Source organism: Bos javanicus, chromosome 7 (assembly GCF_032452875.1).
Source record: "Bos javanicus breed banteng chromosome 7, ARS-OSU_banteng_1.0, whole genome shotgun sequence".
Classification (NCBI taxonomy): Eukaryota; Metazoa; Chordata; class Mammalia; order Artiodactyla; family Bovidae; genus Bos; species Bos javanicus.
Genome location: NC_083874.1, coordinates 83,445,014 through 83,460,679, shown reverse-complemented (window position 1 = coordinate 83,460,679; position 15,666 = coordinate 83,445,014). Strand labels below are relative to the sequence as shown.

General features: G+C 38.0%; 1 protein-coding gene across 2 annotated transcripts in view; it reads left to right on the top strand.

Annotated features, from left to right (window-relative positions):
* Positions 1-14,172, top strand: part of EDIL3 (EGF like repeats and discoidin domains 3) — a 484,817-nt gene extending 470,645 nt beyond the window's left edge. For both annotated transcript variants that reach the window (XM_061424341.1, XM_061424340.1), the window contains one exon: positions 10,986-14,172. In XM_061424341.1, the coding sequence (XP_061280325.1) occupies positions 10,986-11,135 (150 nt within the window). In that variant the 3' untranslated portion in view covers positions 11,136-14,172. The remainder of the gene's footprint in view (positions 1-10,985) is intronic.
* The last annotated feature ends 1,494 nt before the right edge of the window (positions 14,173-15,666 follow it).

Genomic DNA, 15,666 nt, shown 5'->3' with positions numbered 1-15,666 from the left:
AATTGTCAGTGTGGTGTATCACACTGATTCATTTGTATATATTGACTTGTTGCATCCCTGGGATAAATCCCACTTGATCATGGTGTATGTTCTTTTAATGTGTTGTTGGATTTGGTTTGCTAGTATTTATTGAAGATTTTTGCATATATATTTATCAGTGATATTGACCTGTAATGTCCTTTTTTTGTGGTATCTTTGGTTTTGGTATCAGGGTGATAGTAACCTCATAGAATGCATTTGGGGAGTGTTCTTTCCTCTTCAATTTTTTTGAATAGTTTCAGAAAGCTAGCTCTTAACTCTTCTCTAAATGTTTGATAGAATTTGCCTGTGAAACTGTCTGGTTTTGGAACTTTTTGTTGGGAGGTTTTTAATCCCAGTTTCAATTTTGGTATTTGTGTATATTTTCTATTTCTTCCTGGTTCAGTTTTGGGAGATTATATGTTTCTAAGAATTTATCCATTTATTCCAGAATGTCCATTTTGTTGGCATACAGTTGCTTGTAGTAGTATCTTACAATCCTTTTGTTGACTAAAGAAGATGCACAACTTGAGAGATGCAAGTTTTCTTTGGGGCAACAGGAAGACTGAAGCCTGGGAGGCAGCACCTCAAATAGTTCTTAGAAACTGTTCCAAAGATGCAGTGGGGGACCATCAATATATAAGGTTTTGGTGAAGGAGGAGTGGATACCATTAAGCACTCATTTTACAAAAGGTTTTCTGCTAGTCAGTCATGAGGATCTGATGTCATTATGAAGGGATTTAGTGCTTTTCTAGATATGAGGAGATGCAAGGATTCAGTTCAGTCACTCAGTTGTGTCCAACTCTGCAACCCCATGGACTGCAGCACACCAGGCTTTCCTGTCCATCACCAACTCCCAGAGCTTGGTCAAACTCATGTCCATTGAGTCAGTGATGCCATCCAGCCATCTCATCTTCTGTCATCCCGTTCTCCTCCCTCCTTCAATCTTTCCCAGCATCAGGGTCTCTTCCAGTGAGTTGGTTCTTTGCATCAGGTGGCTGAAGTATTGGAGTTTCCATTTCAGCATCAGTCCTTCCAATGAATGTTCAGGACTGATTTCCTTTAGGATGGAGTGGTTGGATCTCCTTGCAGTCCAGGAGACTCTCAAGAGTCTTCTTCAATACCACAGTTCAAAAATAACAGTGCAAGGATTGGGGTCATAAAATCTGTTCCTGAAAATATCCAACTATCCAAAGACCTGTCCCACCAGATTCCCTGGAGCACAGAGTGCCTCACTCCACCCTGAACTCCCTCAGTGGGTGTTGAAGGTCAACAGCTCAGCAGCACAGGGTTCAGTCTCCACAGAGGCAGATAGCAAATGCCCTTGTTTTTCAATCATTGGCAGTGCTCTTGGCAAGTGCCAATTTGTAGTTGACAGGGCCCCCTTGTGGTCATAAATTCAACCATATTTGGGGAGGCATTTCATGACCATCTTGTCCCATATTCCCAGAACAGTTCATTCCCAGTTCTGAAGAAGGTTTTTTGCTGATAGTCCAGTAATAGCACATTGAGTGGCCTAAGTCTTAAGAGTTACAGATCTCTGGACACCTGTCTTCTAGTTATGGTCCAGGAAAATATTCCCTCTCGTTGCATCTTCCCATATCTAGAGTTACACAATCATTACTTGTGTAATCATTAATAATCTAGAGTTATTACAATCATTGATCACATATCAAAGTATACATTCGATCAACTGCTTTAAGTCTAGTCATCATTATTTTTGTTGGAGGCTCAGTCATACACTCGGTAATACAAGACAATAATCTTATAAAACAGGCAAAATGCAAATTAATAACATTAGTGGAATTGTAAATATTTCAGCCATGAGCCTCCCACACCAAACCAGTTTTTTGTTTTAAGATCAAGACCAGGGAAATGGTCACTTAAGGCAGAAATCTGATTTTTCATATGGTTCATCAAATGTGTTACATTAAAGGATTCATCAGGTATGAAAACACAACGTTCAGTTTGAATTGTGGCACAGGTGCCCCCTGAGGTGCCGAAAGGACGTCAAGGGACATGCAGTTTCGTAGCACTGCCTTTCTCATTATGCAGACCTCAGAGTTCAATAGGCTAATAGCCTGGTTACCATCATTTAAAGCTTGTTGAGTGAAAGTTGTTAAGGCTCGCCTCGATATGGCCAATTACATCCTCCAATCTCATTGAAGGCACAGACACACATTAAAAAAAAAAAAAAGCTGCTAAATGGTCATATCAGTAGAATACAAATCTTTTGATCCATTAGACTCATATCAATGGTAGATTGGTTGAGATTACCTCTAATTTGTTAACGTGTATAACCTTAAGTTCATGGCTACACCTTCTAATCCATCTCTGTAGATACCAAGGCCATAAATTAGTACCACAAATCCACTGAGTTCCATACCAATCACTGTCTCTAAGGGTAATAACAGGCATGGTTCATAAAATACCCAGCCTGTGTGTGTTAGTCACTCAGTCGTGCCAACTCCTTGTGACCCCATGGATTGTAGCCCACCAGGCTCCTCTGTCCATGGAGTGGGTAGCCATTTCCTTCTCCAGGGGATCTTCTTGACCCAGGAATTGAACCCAGGTCTCCTGCCTTGCAGGCAGACTCTTTACTGTTTGAACCACCCCACAAATCCTCTTTCTAAGGGTAATAATAGGCATAGTTCATAAAGTACCCAGCCTAGTTTTGTAATATTACTAGGTTGATCATGATTTAATTGTTCCCAACGTAGAGGAGCTTTTAAACTTAAATGATGATAGCTTGGTGTCAACCATATAGATCCATCCCATAATTATGGGAGTTTTCCTTTTACTAGACAAGAAGTTACAGTGTTTTGGTTGAGACTTAGCTTATCACTCTGATTGAGTTTGAATGACCCTAAGAGAAAACTTAAATAAATGGCCAAGGTCAGAGCAGGTATTATTAATTGGCCTGGTGAGAGGATCTCATCTAGTAATATAAATAGACAGAAAAAGCCTGAACACTCTTCTAAAATAAAGTGGTATTTTCCTAGTGGGTATCCAATCAGAACCCTGGAGGGGAGAAATCTACCAAGGCAACCCAGAAATACTAGACACAAGTAACTGGCCACAACCCAACAATTGGATTGAGTTGTAAACTAGCATAGAATCATGTCCATGATAGAAAACATTTTGATGGATATGCCAAGATCCAAGAAATTAAAAAAAAAAAACAAAAAACATTATAAATGATCATACAAATCAGGTCTAGCATCTTGGGCAAGCTGTCTACTTCTGATGTCGTTTTCTTCTCATCCCAGTATAGTGCAGTTTCCTCTGAGCATCATTTTAAGGTGAGTTTGAGGTCAGCAGGCCTCTCTATAGACCAGTCCAGTGTAGGGGCCTTTGGAAGTAGGAGTTAATCCAAGAGTCAGTTTCCCTTCAGTTTCACTGTGCATGAGACAGTTAAGAGAGTACCTGATAAAAAGATTTTTCCATCCACGTTAAAGATAGTTTCTTAAATTACGTCTTTTTCCAGTCTTGGTTGCAGTTCATGAGGCATCTGATTATCATCCAGATAGATTACTGGGCTAAGCTTCAGAAATAAACTTAGAATGTTCTTTAATAATTCAATTAAATTTTACATTAAAATACCCTAACAGAAAAGAACTATTCAATAAATGAGTCTTAGTAGATACAGACCTCCATTAACAAACTGGGATTTAACATTCATTGAAATATCTTTTTCTCCCTAAAATCATTTTCATTTTTACCAAATATAACCAATAGACCTGTTTGTGAAATCAGTTTGGTCTCAATAAATTTGGCCTGATTATTTATATAATCATAATTGATCATAGACTTTTTGCTGAAACTTTCATAGAGTCTCACACTGAACTTTTAAAATAAAACCTTTCAGGGCTAGGAAAGTCACACCAAAGGCTTATCACAGATTTTGCCTAACAGTGAAGTCCACCCTTTCTCAAGGTCTCCAGAATTCCTTGAGATTTCTGTACCTGTTTGTGAGATAACCTTCCTGACTGATCTGATAAAGTTATTGGAAACTCTTGGTTTACAATCCCTGGACGGGCCAGATAGAAAAAAATAAATGTTTCAATTTGTTTATAAAGTATAGTTTTTTGAAAGAAAGTGAAAGTGAAGTCACTCAGTCGTGTCCGACTCTTTGCGACCCCATGGACTGTAGCCTACCAGGCTCCTCTGTCCATGGGATTTTCCAAGCAATAGTACTGGAGTGGATTGCCATTTCCTTCTCCAGGGGATCTTCCCGACCCAGGGATCGAACCCAGGTCTCCCACATTGTAGACAGACACTTTACTGTCTGAGCCACCAGGGAAGTTTTTTGAAAGTACTGCCATAATAGTCTGAGGGGAAGGTTTTTCTTACACCTGGAAAACATAGACTCAAACCAATAATTTTTATGATAGAAACCATAAAAGTTATAAACATATTTGCCAGTTCATTCAGTCCTTTTGTTAACCTCTGTGAAGTTATCAGTGTTCCATTAGAATCCTTTCATTTTTTACCCAGTTCATAAACTTGTATTTATCTAAAAGTCCTTTCTAGAAGCTTCTTGAAGATACTATGATACTAACTAGAATTATGACTGATAACATTTTACCCAGACATATCAGAATTTTAAGAACTCTATGATATTAACTAGATACTAACTAGATACTAACTAGATGCTATGATACTAACTAGAATTATGACTGACATTTTACCCAGACATATCGGATACTATGATATGCTATGATACTAACTAGAATTATGACTGATAACATTTTACCCAAACATATCGGAATTTTAAGAACTCCATATAGTTTCTAGGATATCTATATTAGTAACATTTACCATACAATATAAGCCAAGATTTATTACTCACTTGACAGTGTGTGTTGTGTGCTTAGTCACTCAGTCATGTCCGAATCTTTGCAACCCCATGAACTGTATGTAGCCTGCCAAGCTCCTCTGTCCATGGGGATTCTCCAGGCAAGAATACAGGAGTGGGTAACCTTTCCCTTCTCCAGGGCATCTTCCCAACCCAGGGATTGAACCCAGGTCAACTGCATTGTAGGCAGATTCTTTAAGGACTGACTTGACAATACTTCCCATGTAATTCTGCATACAAAATGAACCTAATTAGTGTCATATCTCTTCAAGGATGTTTCAGGGGCCCCCTGAAGCATCCCAAAGGTAGCTAGAAGTCAAAAGTGCTATATTAGAATGATTTAGGAAGTTTTGTCAACAAATGTCAAAAAGGTTTAGAACACTCAGTCAGATAGGATTAAAGGTCATTGTGAAACAATAGCTATTCACTTAGTCAAAGTAACAATAAAGGATTTCAGAGGCAATATAGAACTGATTCTCTATTATCAGAGGCAGTTCAACATCTGAAGAAAGTATGTGCCCTTAACAGAGAGAAAAAACCAAATTCAAGTTTTTGTACCAGCTTGCATTTAAATTCATTTAAAGGTAAACTTAATTAAATTAATTTTAAACTTAGTCCTAGTAGTAGTAGTGAAAGTCACTCAGTCGTGTCCGATTCTTGCGACTCCATGGACTGTAACCTGCCAGGCTCCTCTGTCAGTGGGATTCTCCAGGCAAGAATACTGGAGTGGGTTGCTATTTCCTTCTCCAGGGGATCTTCCTGACCCAGGAATCGAACCCAGGTCTCCTGAATTGCAGGCAGGTTCTTTACTGACTGAGGTGTGCTGCTAACCATGCACAAAACTCTTTTCTCAGGGTCCACTTTCCACAAACCTTATCACTTTCTGTATCGGTTACTCTGTTCTCCCATTCTGAAACAGCCACCTGTAAATCAGACCTACTTCCTTTTCCCTCAAAAAATGCAATTCCATTCCTCATACCTTCTTTACTGAAAACTACACATCCTACTTTCCTTAAGCAAACAAGAACTGACCCTTATATTAGCATTCTATAGATTGGTAAGCATAAATACCAGTGACAATTTCTAAAAACATTTGATTTCTTACAGAGAACATCTTAGGATGACACAAAACATTATTCATTAAGAGTCCCAAATCTCCTTAGTTTCTCTGTAAAAGAAAATTAATGTTCAGTAATAAATATTTCAAAATCTTATTTTATTTGGAAATGATCTAGCTATTCAATAGACTTCCAACACTTAGTTTAGCACAACCCTTACAAATTCAAGTTACCTTAATCTGGAGAAACTATTTTAGACAGACATTACTAAAGTGTAATTATTCTTAATAGAGTTTGTCTAAAAGCTCATATATCATTTACATTATTTTCTGAAGTTTCCTCACTCAAGGTACTTTTCCTTGCTGACAAACTTGTAACAGATATAATAATATTTAACGTATTAAACCTAGGCACAATGAAAATATGCTTCATGTTAATGACTCTTAGAAATGTCTATATTAGGTCAACAAACAAACAATAATACCAGGTATTTAATACTGAATATTTCCCAATTCACATGAACCTGAAATTCATTTAGGTTTAATTTCTCTTATATTTAGAATTGTTTGATTTGTAAGTGCTTACTTTTCTTTAGGCCAATTAGAGCTTATTTACAAACCAATCTCAGCAATCTTATCCAAAAACAAAGACACACACTGAGACCATAAGCAGACATATGTCCAAATAGACACAAAAGAGATCTCAGCTTTGTTTTCCAAACTTAGTTATAAATCAGATATCACAATACAAAACTCACTACTTGTTAACAACAGTTGGAATAAGAAGATTTTTTAAAGGCTTTGATCCCTTTTCTCTTTTGGTTTCAAGAATTAGAGATTGTTTAGATAAGATAAGGGCTTCCCTGGTGGCTCAGATGGTAAAGAATCTGCCTGCAATATGGGATCCCTGGTCCAGAAGATCCTCTGGAGGAGGAAATGGCAACCCACTCCAGTATTCTTGCCTGGAGAATTCTATGGACAGAGGAGCCTGGCAGGCAAAGAGTCGGACACCACTGAACAACTAACATGACTGCACTAGATAAATGATCCAGAGGCCTCTGGTCTCAATGCATAAGAAGAGTTCATTCCTTAGGGCAAGAATTCTTAAAGAGATTTTTTTTTTCTTCAAACTTTCTCTGAAGTCTTCAATACACTGTCAAAAATCATATTTTGCCATGGTCATAGTTTTATAGCCAAGATTCAGATAGATAGTGCTCAAATTGACCCTGATAACAAGGGCCAATAACAAGATTAGCCTCAGCTGGGAGTGTCCCTATGGGGAAGTAGGGGGTCTTAATTTGATCAGACCCAGGCTGTTGATTATAGGAGAAAGTCCTGGACATAAGGGAACTTCGATCCATTTTCCTATCCTGTGTCAATAAAGATCTAATATTTTTAGGCCATTTTCCTTGTCTTTGGATCGTAGCTGTAGGTTGACAAGTCATTTAAAACATTTTTTCCAAGGGGTACCCAGGTGGAGTGTAGAACCTTAGAAGAAGGTCTTCCCATATTAGCTTGAGCAGTTTGTACCAGATGTCTGTGTGTTCAAACCAAACCAACAAAACCAAACCAGCACCTTACCAGCTGGGAGTCACACTCTAAATAAAGCAGAAAGCAAAGTGATGCCCAGAAATCAAGTGGCATAAATGTCAAATGTGACTTCCCAGTCGCACTAGACCTGCAACTTGGCAGAGTCAGTGCTTGCTAAGTCACTTCAGTCGTGTCCGACTCTGTGCGACCCCATAGACAGCAGCCCACCAGGCTCCCCCGTCCCTGGGATTCTCCAGGCAAGAACACTGGAGTGGGTTGCCATTTCCTTCTCCAATGCAGGAAAGTGAAAAGTGAAGTTGCTCAGTCGTGTCCAACTCTTAGCGACCCCATGGACTGCAGCCTACCAGGCTCCTCCGCCCATGGGATTTTCCAGGCAAGAGTACTGGAGTGGGGTGCCATTACCTTCTCCGGCGTCAGTGCTAGCAGCCATTTTTTAGCTCTGATATAACTTCAAGCAATTTCTTGTTTGTTTCCTACAAAGAAGTTACTGTATTGTTTCCTCTTTTAGAAACTTCTAGATAACCAATAAAAGCAAGCATGGCTGGCCTTTTCTAATCATGCATGAAAAATATCAATTTTGGAATATCAAAAGAGCCCCATTTTGGCCATTTTAGGTTGAGATCTCTTTTAGTATAATTTCTCCAACTAAGTAGGTACTTGCAAGTATGAGTTCTGCACGTACTGTACATGAATCTGGCTGGAGTGTAAGTCAGAGGTGGGCTTTCTGATGCCCCTGTTTTCTGTTTTTGAGACATTTTGTTTCCCATATTAAGTTGAGTTTGTCAGGGATAAAAATCACTAGTGAAATTGTGTAGTGGGCCTGTGTGCTGCTTGTGAGCTTAACTCCTTCAGGAGTCACCCCAGAGTCATTTCAGCCCGTCTTACGTGGCTCAGATTCTGCCTCTGGCAATCTAAGACCACCATGGCTTCTCAGGTCGCTGACTGGCCAGTTTTTATCTGCGACCCTGGGGTGAGCAAGTATTTTAATTAATGAGTGGATTTCCCTGTGGGACCACTGCATGGGAGGAGGACTAGGCAGCCAGCACTCCGGTAAATTTCTGTCACCTGAGAACACCGAAACCTGCCGGGAGGAGTATTATCACTTTTCTTCAGAGCAAAGCTCTCATATATTCTCCTCGCTTTTATCCTGACAAATTCTATAAAGGCAGTTGATTTGAGGAAAAGTGTCAGATCTGCCTCTTACCGAACCACTCAACAAAACCACTCAGTCCCATACAACGGAGCAACCTCGGCATCGTTCAGCCAAGACCCAGGTACTCCTTGATCTTTTTCAATCCAGCCCCCACCGCCAGTACCTTTCCACTGGGTGGGTAATTCCCCTGGCATCTGTCAGCGGGAGCCCCACCCAGTACCTTTCCACTGGGTGGAAATTTCTCGTGGTCTTCCAACCGAGCCCAACTCAATGTCTAGCTCTTGGGTGGCTATGCCCTGAATGTTTCACCCACCCCCAGTATCTTTCCAACTGGGAGGGGGCAGGTTACCTGCTCCACCACCAAATAAAACTCAGAATCTCAACCAATACAGGAGATTCAAGAACCAGAAGAGACTTACCCAAGTTCATCTGCATTCCCTGAGGAGGTAGATGGGCTCAGGGTGCCGCAGCTGGTACCAAAGTTCCAGTTCTTCACGGGGTTCAGACGAAGGAAGGAATTCCACTCTGGGTCATTTTAGCGGTTGTCATACTGTCGACTAAAAATTTGACCACTTGAGAGTTAGGAGTTAAGTTTTCTTTGGGGCAAAATGAGGACTGCAGCCTGGGAAGCAGCACCTCAGAGATTTCTGAGAGACTGCTCCAAAGACACAGTGAGGGAAGGTCATCGTTAAGGTTTTGGTGAAGGTGGAGTTCAGTACCATTAAGCACTCATTTTACAAAAGGTTTTCTGCTAGTCGGGAGGAGCTGATGTCATCTTGAAGGGACTTCGTGCTTTTCTAGATATGAGGAGGTACCAGGATTGGGGTCATAAAATCTGTTCCTGAAAATATTCAACAATCCAAAGACCTGTGCCACCAGAGTCCCTGGAGCGCAGAGTGCCTCTCCCCACCCTGAACTCCCTCAGCGGGTGTTGAAGGTCAACAGCTCAGCAGCACAGGATTCAGTCTCTGCAGAGGCCGATGGCAAATGCCCTTGCTGTTCAGTCGTTGGCGATGCTCTTGGCCAGTGCCAATTTGCAGTTGACATTTTGTATTACTGTGGTGTCCATTGTAACTTTTCCTTTTCAATTTCCAAGTGCTCACAGCACAAGTAAGCACATGGGAAAACCTCAGTTATTCACGCCACGTACCACTACTCCATGCTCTACCAACCAGCTGCTAATTTTGTTTTGTTTCTTTCTGAAGCAAGCACATCTCAAAGTTTACTATTATAAAAGACTTCTGGGAGAAAAATAGACATACAAAGTTCAAAAATCTTTGGAACAAAGTCATGCAATGCCCTGTATCAGGACACTATAGGTCACAGTGATCTCAAGAGTATTGTATGGATCTAGGAATTAATACAGAAGGCAAAAAAAAAAAAGTATTTTAAAAATAGCATTGATTGGAGTTATCTCTTGATACTGGGTTGATTTTGTTCTCTAGGGGAGAAATGAACAAATGACACTGTGATAGAGACCATTTTGTGCACCAGATATCCACGTGCTCCTCTCCATTTCCCAACATCCTTTGCAATTTGGCTGAGGTCATATAATTAGTTAAGGTCAATGCAATGTATCCAGAAATGATTTAAGCTGCTTCCATACCTTGGGTTTTTTTAAAAACACCCTGTATAATCTCACAACTCTTTCCTGTTGCCCATTGTGAATGTGAATGCTGCATTTTTCAGATGCTAGCTAAAATTTGCAACAGCCTGGATCTCTGAATCACTCTTTAGAAGAGACCACCTTCAGCAAGCTGCCTGACCAATAGCCTGTGCCAGAAGCAAAAAATAAATATCTGTTGCATTAAAAAAAAAAAAAAGATCTTTTTAAAACACATAAAAATGATAAATCTATGTATTCCTGCTTCAGAAAACCAATCTTCAACTTATTGAACTCTTTAAATATTCCTTGCCTGTGTTGCATGCAGGTTGCTTCAGTCATGTCTGACTCTTTTCAACCCTATGGACTGTAGCCCTCTAGGTTCCTTTGCAACTGTACGGACTGTAACCTTCTAGGTTCCTCTGTCCATGGAATTCTGCAGGCAAGAATACTGGAGTGGGTTGCTGTGCCCTCCTCCAGGGGATCTTCCCCACCCAGGGACCAAACCTGCGTCTCTGACTTCTGCACTGGCAGGCGGGTTCTTTACCACTAGCATCACCTGGGAAGCTCATGCATCGCCCATTCAGTTTTAAAATGATCATTAAGAAAGCAGCAGCAGTGTGTTTTAAAAAACATGGTTATCAGACCTCACATGTGGCGGGGGGAAATCCAAACAAGAAAATAATAAAAATAACTCCCAAGAAAAGGAAGGCCAAATGATTAATAGTCTGTTCTTCTTTACTAGGTTTTCCAGGGCAATTTTGACAATGATACTCACAGAAAAAACGTCATTGATCCTCCCATCTATGCACGGCACATAAGGATCCTTCCTTGGTCCTGGTACGGGAGGATCACACTGAGATCGGAGCTGTTGGGCTGCACAGAGGAAGAGTGAAGACACGTCACAGGCCTCCTCTCTATTTTCCTGAAGTATCTCCATGGAATGAACTCTGCAAAATCTATAGGAAACTGAACAGGATTTTTCATGAAAAGTGCTCAAATTATGGTAGGCCACTAACTGTCTTCTTAAGGAGGTCTAAGCCTGCCTTTTCAATGGTTTAATTTGATTTTTATCATTTAAATTCCTTAAGCAACATCACATTAACTGTGAATTCGTTTTTTCATTGTTTTCTTATTTATACTGGTTGAAATGCATTAGGCAAAGAAAGTAGCACTCTTGATAGCAAGGGTAAAACAATCTTATAGTTATCAAATAAAAGCAAGAGTTGTCAGAGCTTTCATGATCAATACTGAACTTATAAAAAGAATACTGCAATGTTAGCAATAAGTTTTGTCCTTCTGTAATGAGTCTATATTATCCTAAGTATTTCCCGGTGCCTACCAAACACTGTCAGTGTTTGTAATCGAATTTTGAAGATGAATCTGTAACATGCAGTACTAATTGATATTATAATTTTCATTTGACTTTTATTTCTAATCAGAGATTATATGATCTTACTTTCTGTGCTATTCTATATTCTATATATTATATACTGCCTGAATAAGTTCATATTTTTCCCAGTTGATTTTTGTCCTATTTTTTGCCTAAAAAAGTATGCTTGTGTATATATATATATATGTGCCCATATACACACACACACGTATACATGTGAAACAGGATTGAGTATCAGTAGATTGAGCATATTTAATATCAGTAGATTAAATCTGCAATTCTTTTGTTTTTGAAGGAAGCTATAGCTATGTAATCTTCAAATACTTCCTTAATTAAAGACCCCAGTACTATCATCTTGCAAAATAAACAGCAAAATCCCATTATGTTTCTTTAAAGCAAAATTTAAATCTTTGTTTTGATGGTATTTACGAATAGTCTTATCTTCACTTTAAAATAATAGAATAATTATTTGTCTATTTTAAAAAAAATTTAGCAAATATTGACATAGTACTGCATAACTTGGCCAAGCATACTCGTCATTTCTTTGTTCATTTCTGCATTTCCTGTGAAACTAGAATTTTATTGAGGTTTGAAACTGGTGATGGTTTCTCAGGAAAGCACAATGTGTAGATATTTGTGAGGAGAAAAGTACTTACTAATGGCAAAGTAGTCAACCATTTTCAAGGTAAAAATTGATTTCTATTTATTTTGCTTCAAAGGTCCTGAAAAAATAAGCAATTATCATAACGATTTGTTATTGATAATGGAGGTTTCATTGACATTCTCACAAATTAAAGTTCTCACTGCCTCCATGAAAGTCCTCAACATCTAATTTATAAGCTTTACCAGTGTTTGTTTTATTAAGGCTTAGACACGGAATTATTGGAGTTTTAAATTAAGGGTTCTGGAAAAGAAAGTATGGTATGTGTACAAAGCTTTGAGGTCCTGTGCAACACTAAGTTGTTTTTTTTTTTTTTCGTTATTATTTGTGCTGCGTTACAAAACCCACTAGACTGTTACTGTCTTGTCTGTCTATGTGTTAACAGCAATTTCTTGATGATGTATATATAGAGTGGTCTTCAATCATAGTGATGATTTATAAAGAGAAAGTCAATCATAATGGCATTTTTAATAAAAGCAAAATTAGGACTGGCTGGCCACATATTTGTCCTATGCCTACATGCTTTCTACTTCAGACTCTTATTGTAAAATTGTTAATTTGAAGCATCTGAAATGGTGATCAGTTTTTAGCATATTAAAGAAAAAGCGCTGCCATGTCATCAATAACATCTTCTTAGGATAGCTTTAAATTAGGAATGTAACTATATTTAGTTTACTAAATTGTAAGATCATATCACAAATAAATACTTTGGGTCAAAGGTATATACACATTTACTCTGTAGCCAACGGCCCTTATGTCTTTAAAGATTTACTGTCCCGCCGAACTCTCCCTTGTAGGTTATGCACAATTCTTGATTCTCTACAGAGTGTATTTTTAAAGTTATGAGTAATTTTTTGCAATGATTTACTTTCTCAGAATTATTCATTGCTTCTTATGATGTTTTATTTTATTGGTAGTTTTTTCAAAAAAAAATATTTTCAAAGAGTTTGCTAAAATGTTGCTACCTTTTATTAGAAATACATAGAAATGGCTTTTGTGCATTTTCTCTCTTCTGTATATGCTTTTCACCAACATGGAATATCTCTTTAACCCACAATGCCCCAGATTAATGACAATAAAGAGATTCCCTGTAGATATGTATTGTGAGGTAGTATATAGCTTTTGTGTAATTTCTATCAATGACATTAAAGTGAAGCAGATTTATTCTGTTTAAATTCACAGTAAAACAAGTAAAACCTCATAAGCACAAGGCACAGAAGATCACCTAGCCTTCACCATGAGTAACTCTAACATGCTAATTTTATAATCTATTAAATTATAATTTTAAACATTTCCAGTATATCTTATTAAAAGCATTTATCATAATCACTAATTCTAGTTTTAGGGTTGACTTTCTCTTTCTGAATGGCTTCATAAAGGTTTATGTGAATTTTGAAGACTTAAGGTACTAATGATTGTATCTTTGCTAATCAACAAAATATGAAATATAATATTCATTGCTGGCGTCTGATGTGTCAGTAAGTACAGAAATAAGTAAGATACAAATAACCTTTGCAAACTTTCAAGCTGTGTAATATTCCAATGTTGGGTTTTTTCTTTGTAATATATACTTACTTAAATCATGTAGGATGTTGTAAAATCAGTATGACCTTGTCTAGTCTTCAAAGTTAAAATAAACTTTTGAAAATCTGGGATACTATTGAAGCAGTTGTAATCAAACACATTTGTAAGAACACACAAATTGTCTGAATGTGAATACGCACTACTCTTAACTACATGCTGGTTTACTTTCTCTTTGTACAGGAAAATTAAAGAAGTACAGAAAAAGGAAATCAAAATAGCCTTCAAATGTACATTGATATCTGCCAAATTGGCCTTTCCAAAATTATTAAAATTTGTGCATTTCTCCTGCTTTTAGCTGTGGAAATTTTATTGGAATACTAATAACCCAAAGTCATTTTTTTTTGCCTCATGCATAATTAAAGTCTTGTGCTCCAGGATTGATCTGTCCACTGGTAAGCAGATGCTATTGCTGGTATTTCTATTGGTTTTAAGTACATGATTCTCAGGCATATAATGAAGAGATCTAGTCAATAGTAAGCTATCATACAAATGCTATTAATATATCTATCTGTGTAACTCTAGCTTCCGCTTAAAGAAAATCATAACACTTGGATTCTTCATAAACCCTGTTTCACCTTCTCTGAAAGTCACTGGTAAATAGTCTGAGAACTTCCTACTTTTTAGATATTTTAAGATTCAAAAAATTTAGGGGGAAAAAAACTTGAGATATTAAACATTGACTCCTTAGTCTCAACTTTAATGAATGAACTATCAGCTTCAATGAATCTGATAGTTACATACTAGCTTATTATATATGTTTATGTATCCATACATGTTCCTATTTAACTGCATTTTAATATGAATGGTTCAGTGGGGTTCCATTGCTTGCCTGATTTTCACAAACCCAATGTGTTCAAATATAAGCAATTATACATATTTTTCAATAAGGCCAATAAAAATTACGACAACATCTATAGAGGGTAAAATTCAACATCTATACCTTATAACGGAGAATGCAATGGCACCCCACTCCAGTACTCTTTCTTGGAAAATCCCATGGACGGAGGAGCCTGTTAGGCTACAGTCCATGGGGCTGCTAAGAGTCAGACACGACTGAGCAACTTCACTTTCACTTTTCACTTTCATGCATTGGAGAAGGAAATGGCAGCCCACTCCAGTGTTCTTGTCTGGAGAATCCCAGGGACGGGGAGCCTGGTGGGCTGCCGTCTATGGGGTCGCATAGAGTCAGACACGACTGAAGTGACTTAGCGTAGCATAGCATATCTTATAAAATTCTGTGATAACAGAATAATTATTCAACAGAAAATTTTCTACTATGAGACTTTTGAAATTACTGGTTCAAGAACATTTTCAGGGCAGAAAGTCTGATCATACTGAAGTTTGACTTGAAAAATCTACTAAGAATAGCTTCATGAATGGAAAATATTCCCTCTATATAACATAAAATTTTAAAACAACCAACACTTCAGCTTTGAGTACATGATTTTAATATTTTGGTAAAGAAACATTAATTTTTACTGTTAGAAATGCCATACCCTCTCTCTCTTCCCAAATGCTAGTTTGAAATAATATTAACAATAGAGGTAGTATGTTATTTATGAAAAATATTGTCACAAAGGTTCCTTTGAGATGCAAAAGAATCCAGTGGAGGATTAAACCACTTTGCTAGCTGAGAAATATCTGACCTTGAAAGAGAATGCATTGTCATTTGTCTTTACAAAGAAAGAATACCAAGTGTAGGTAGCAATTTTTCCATTGGTTTTGAAATGGAGCTTGGATTCCTTGACTCTACCGCCACCGTAAGAGGCTATAATTCACATTGGATGT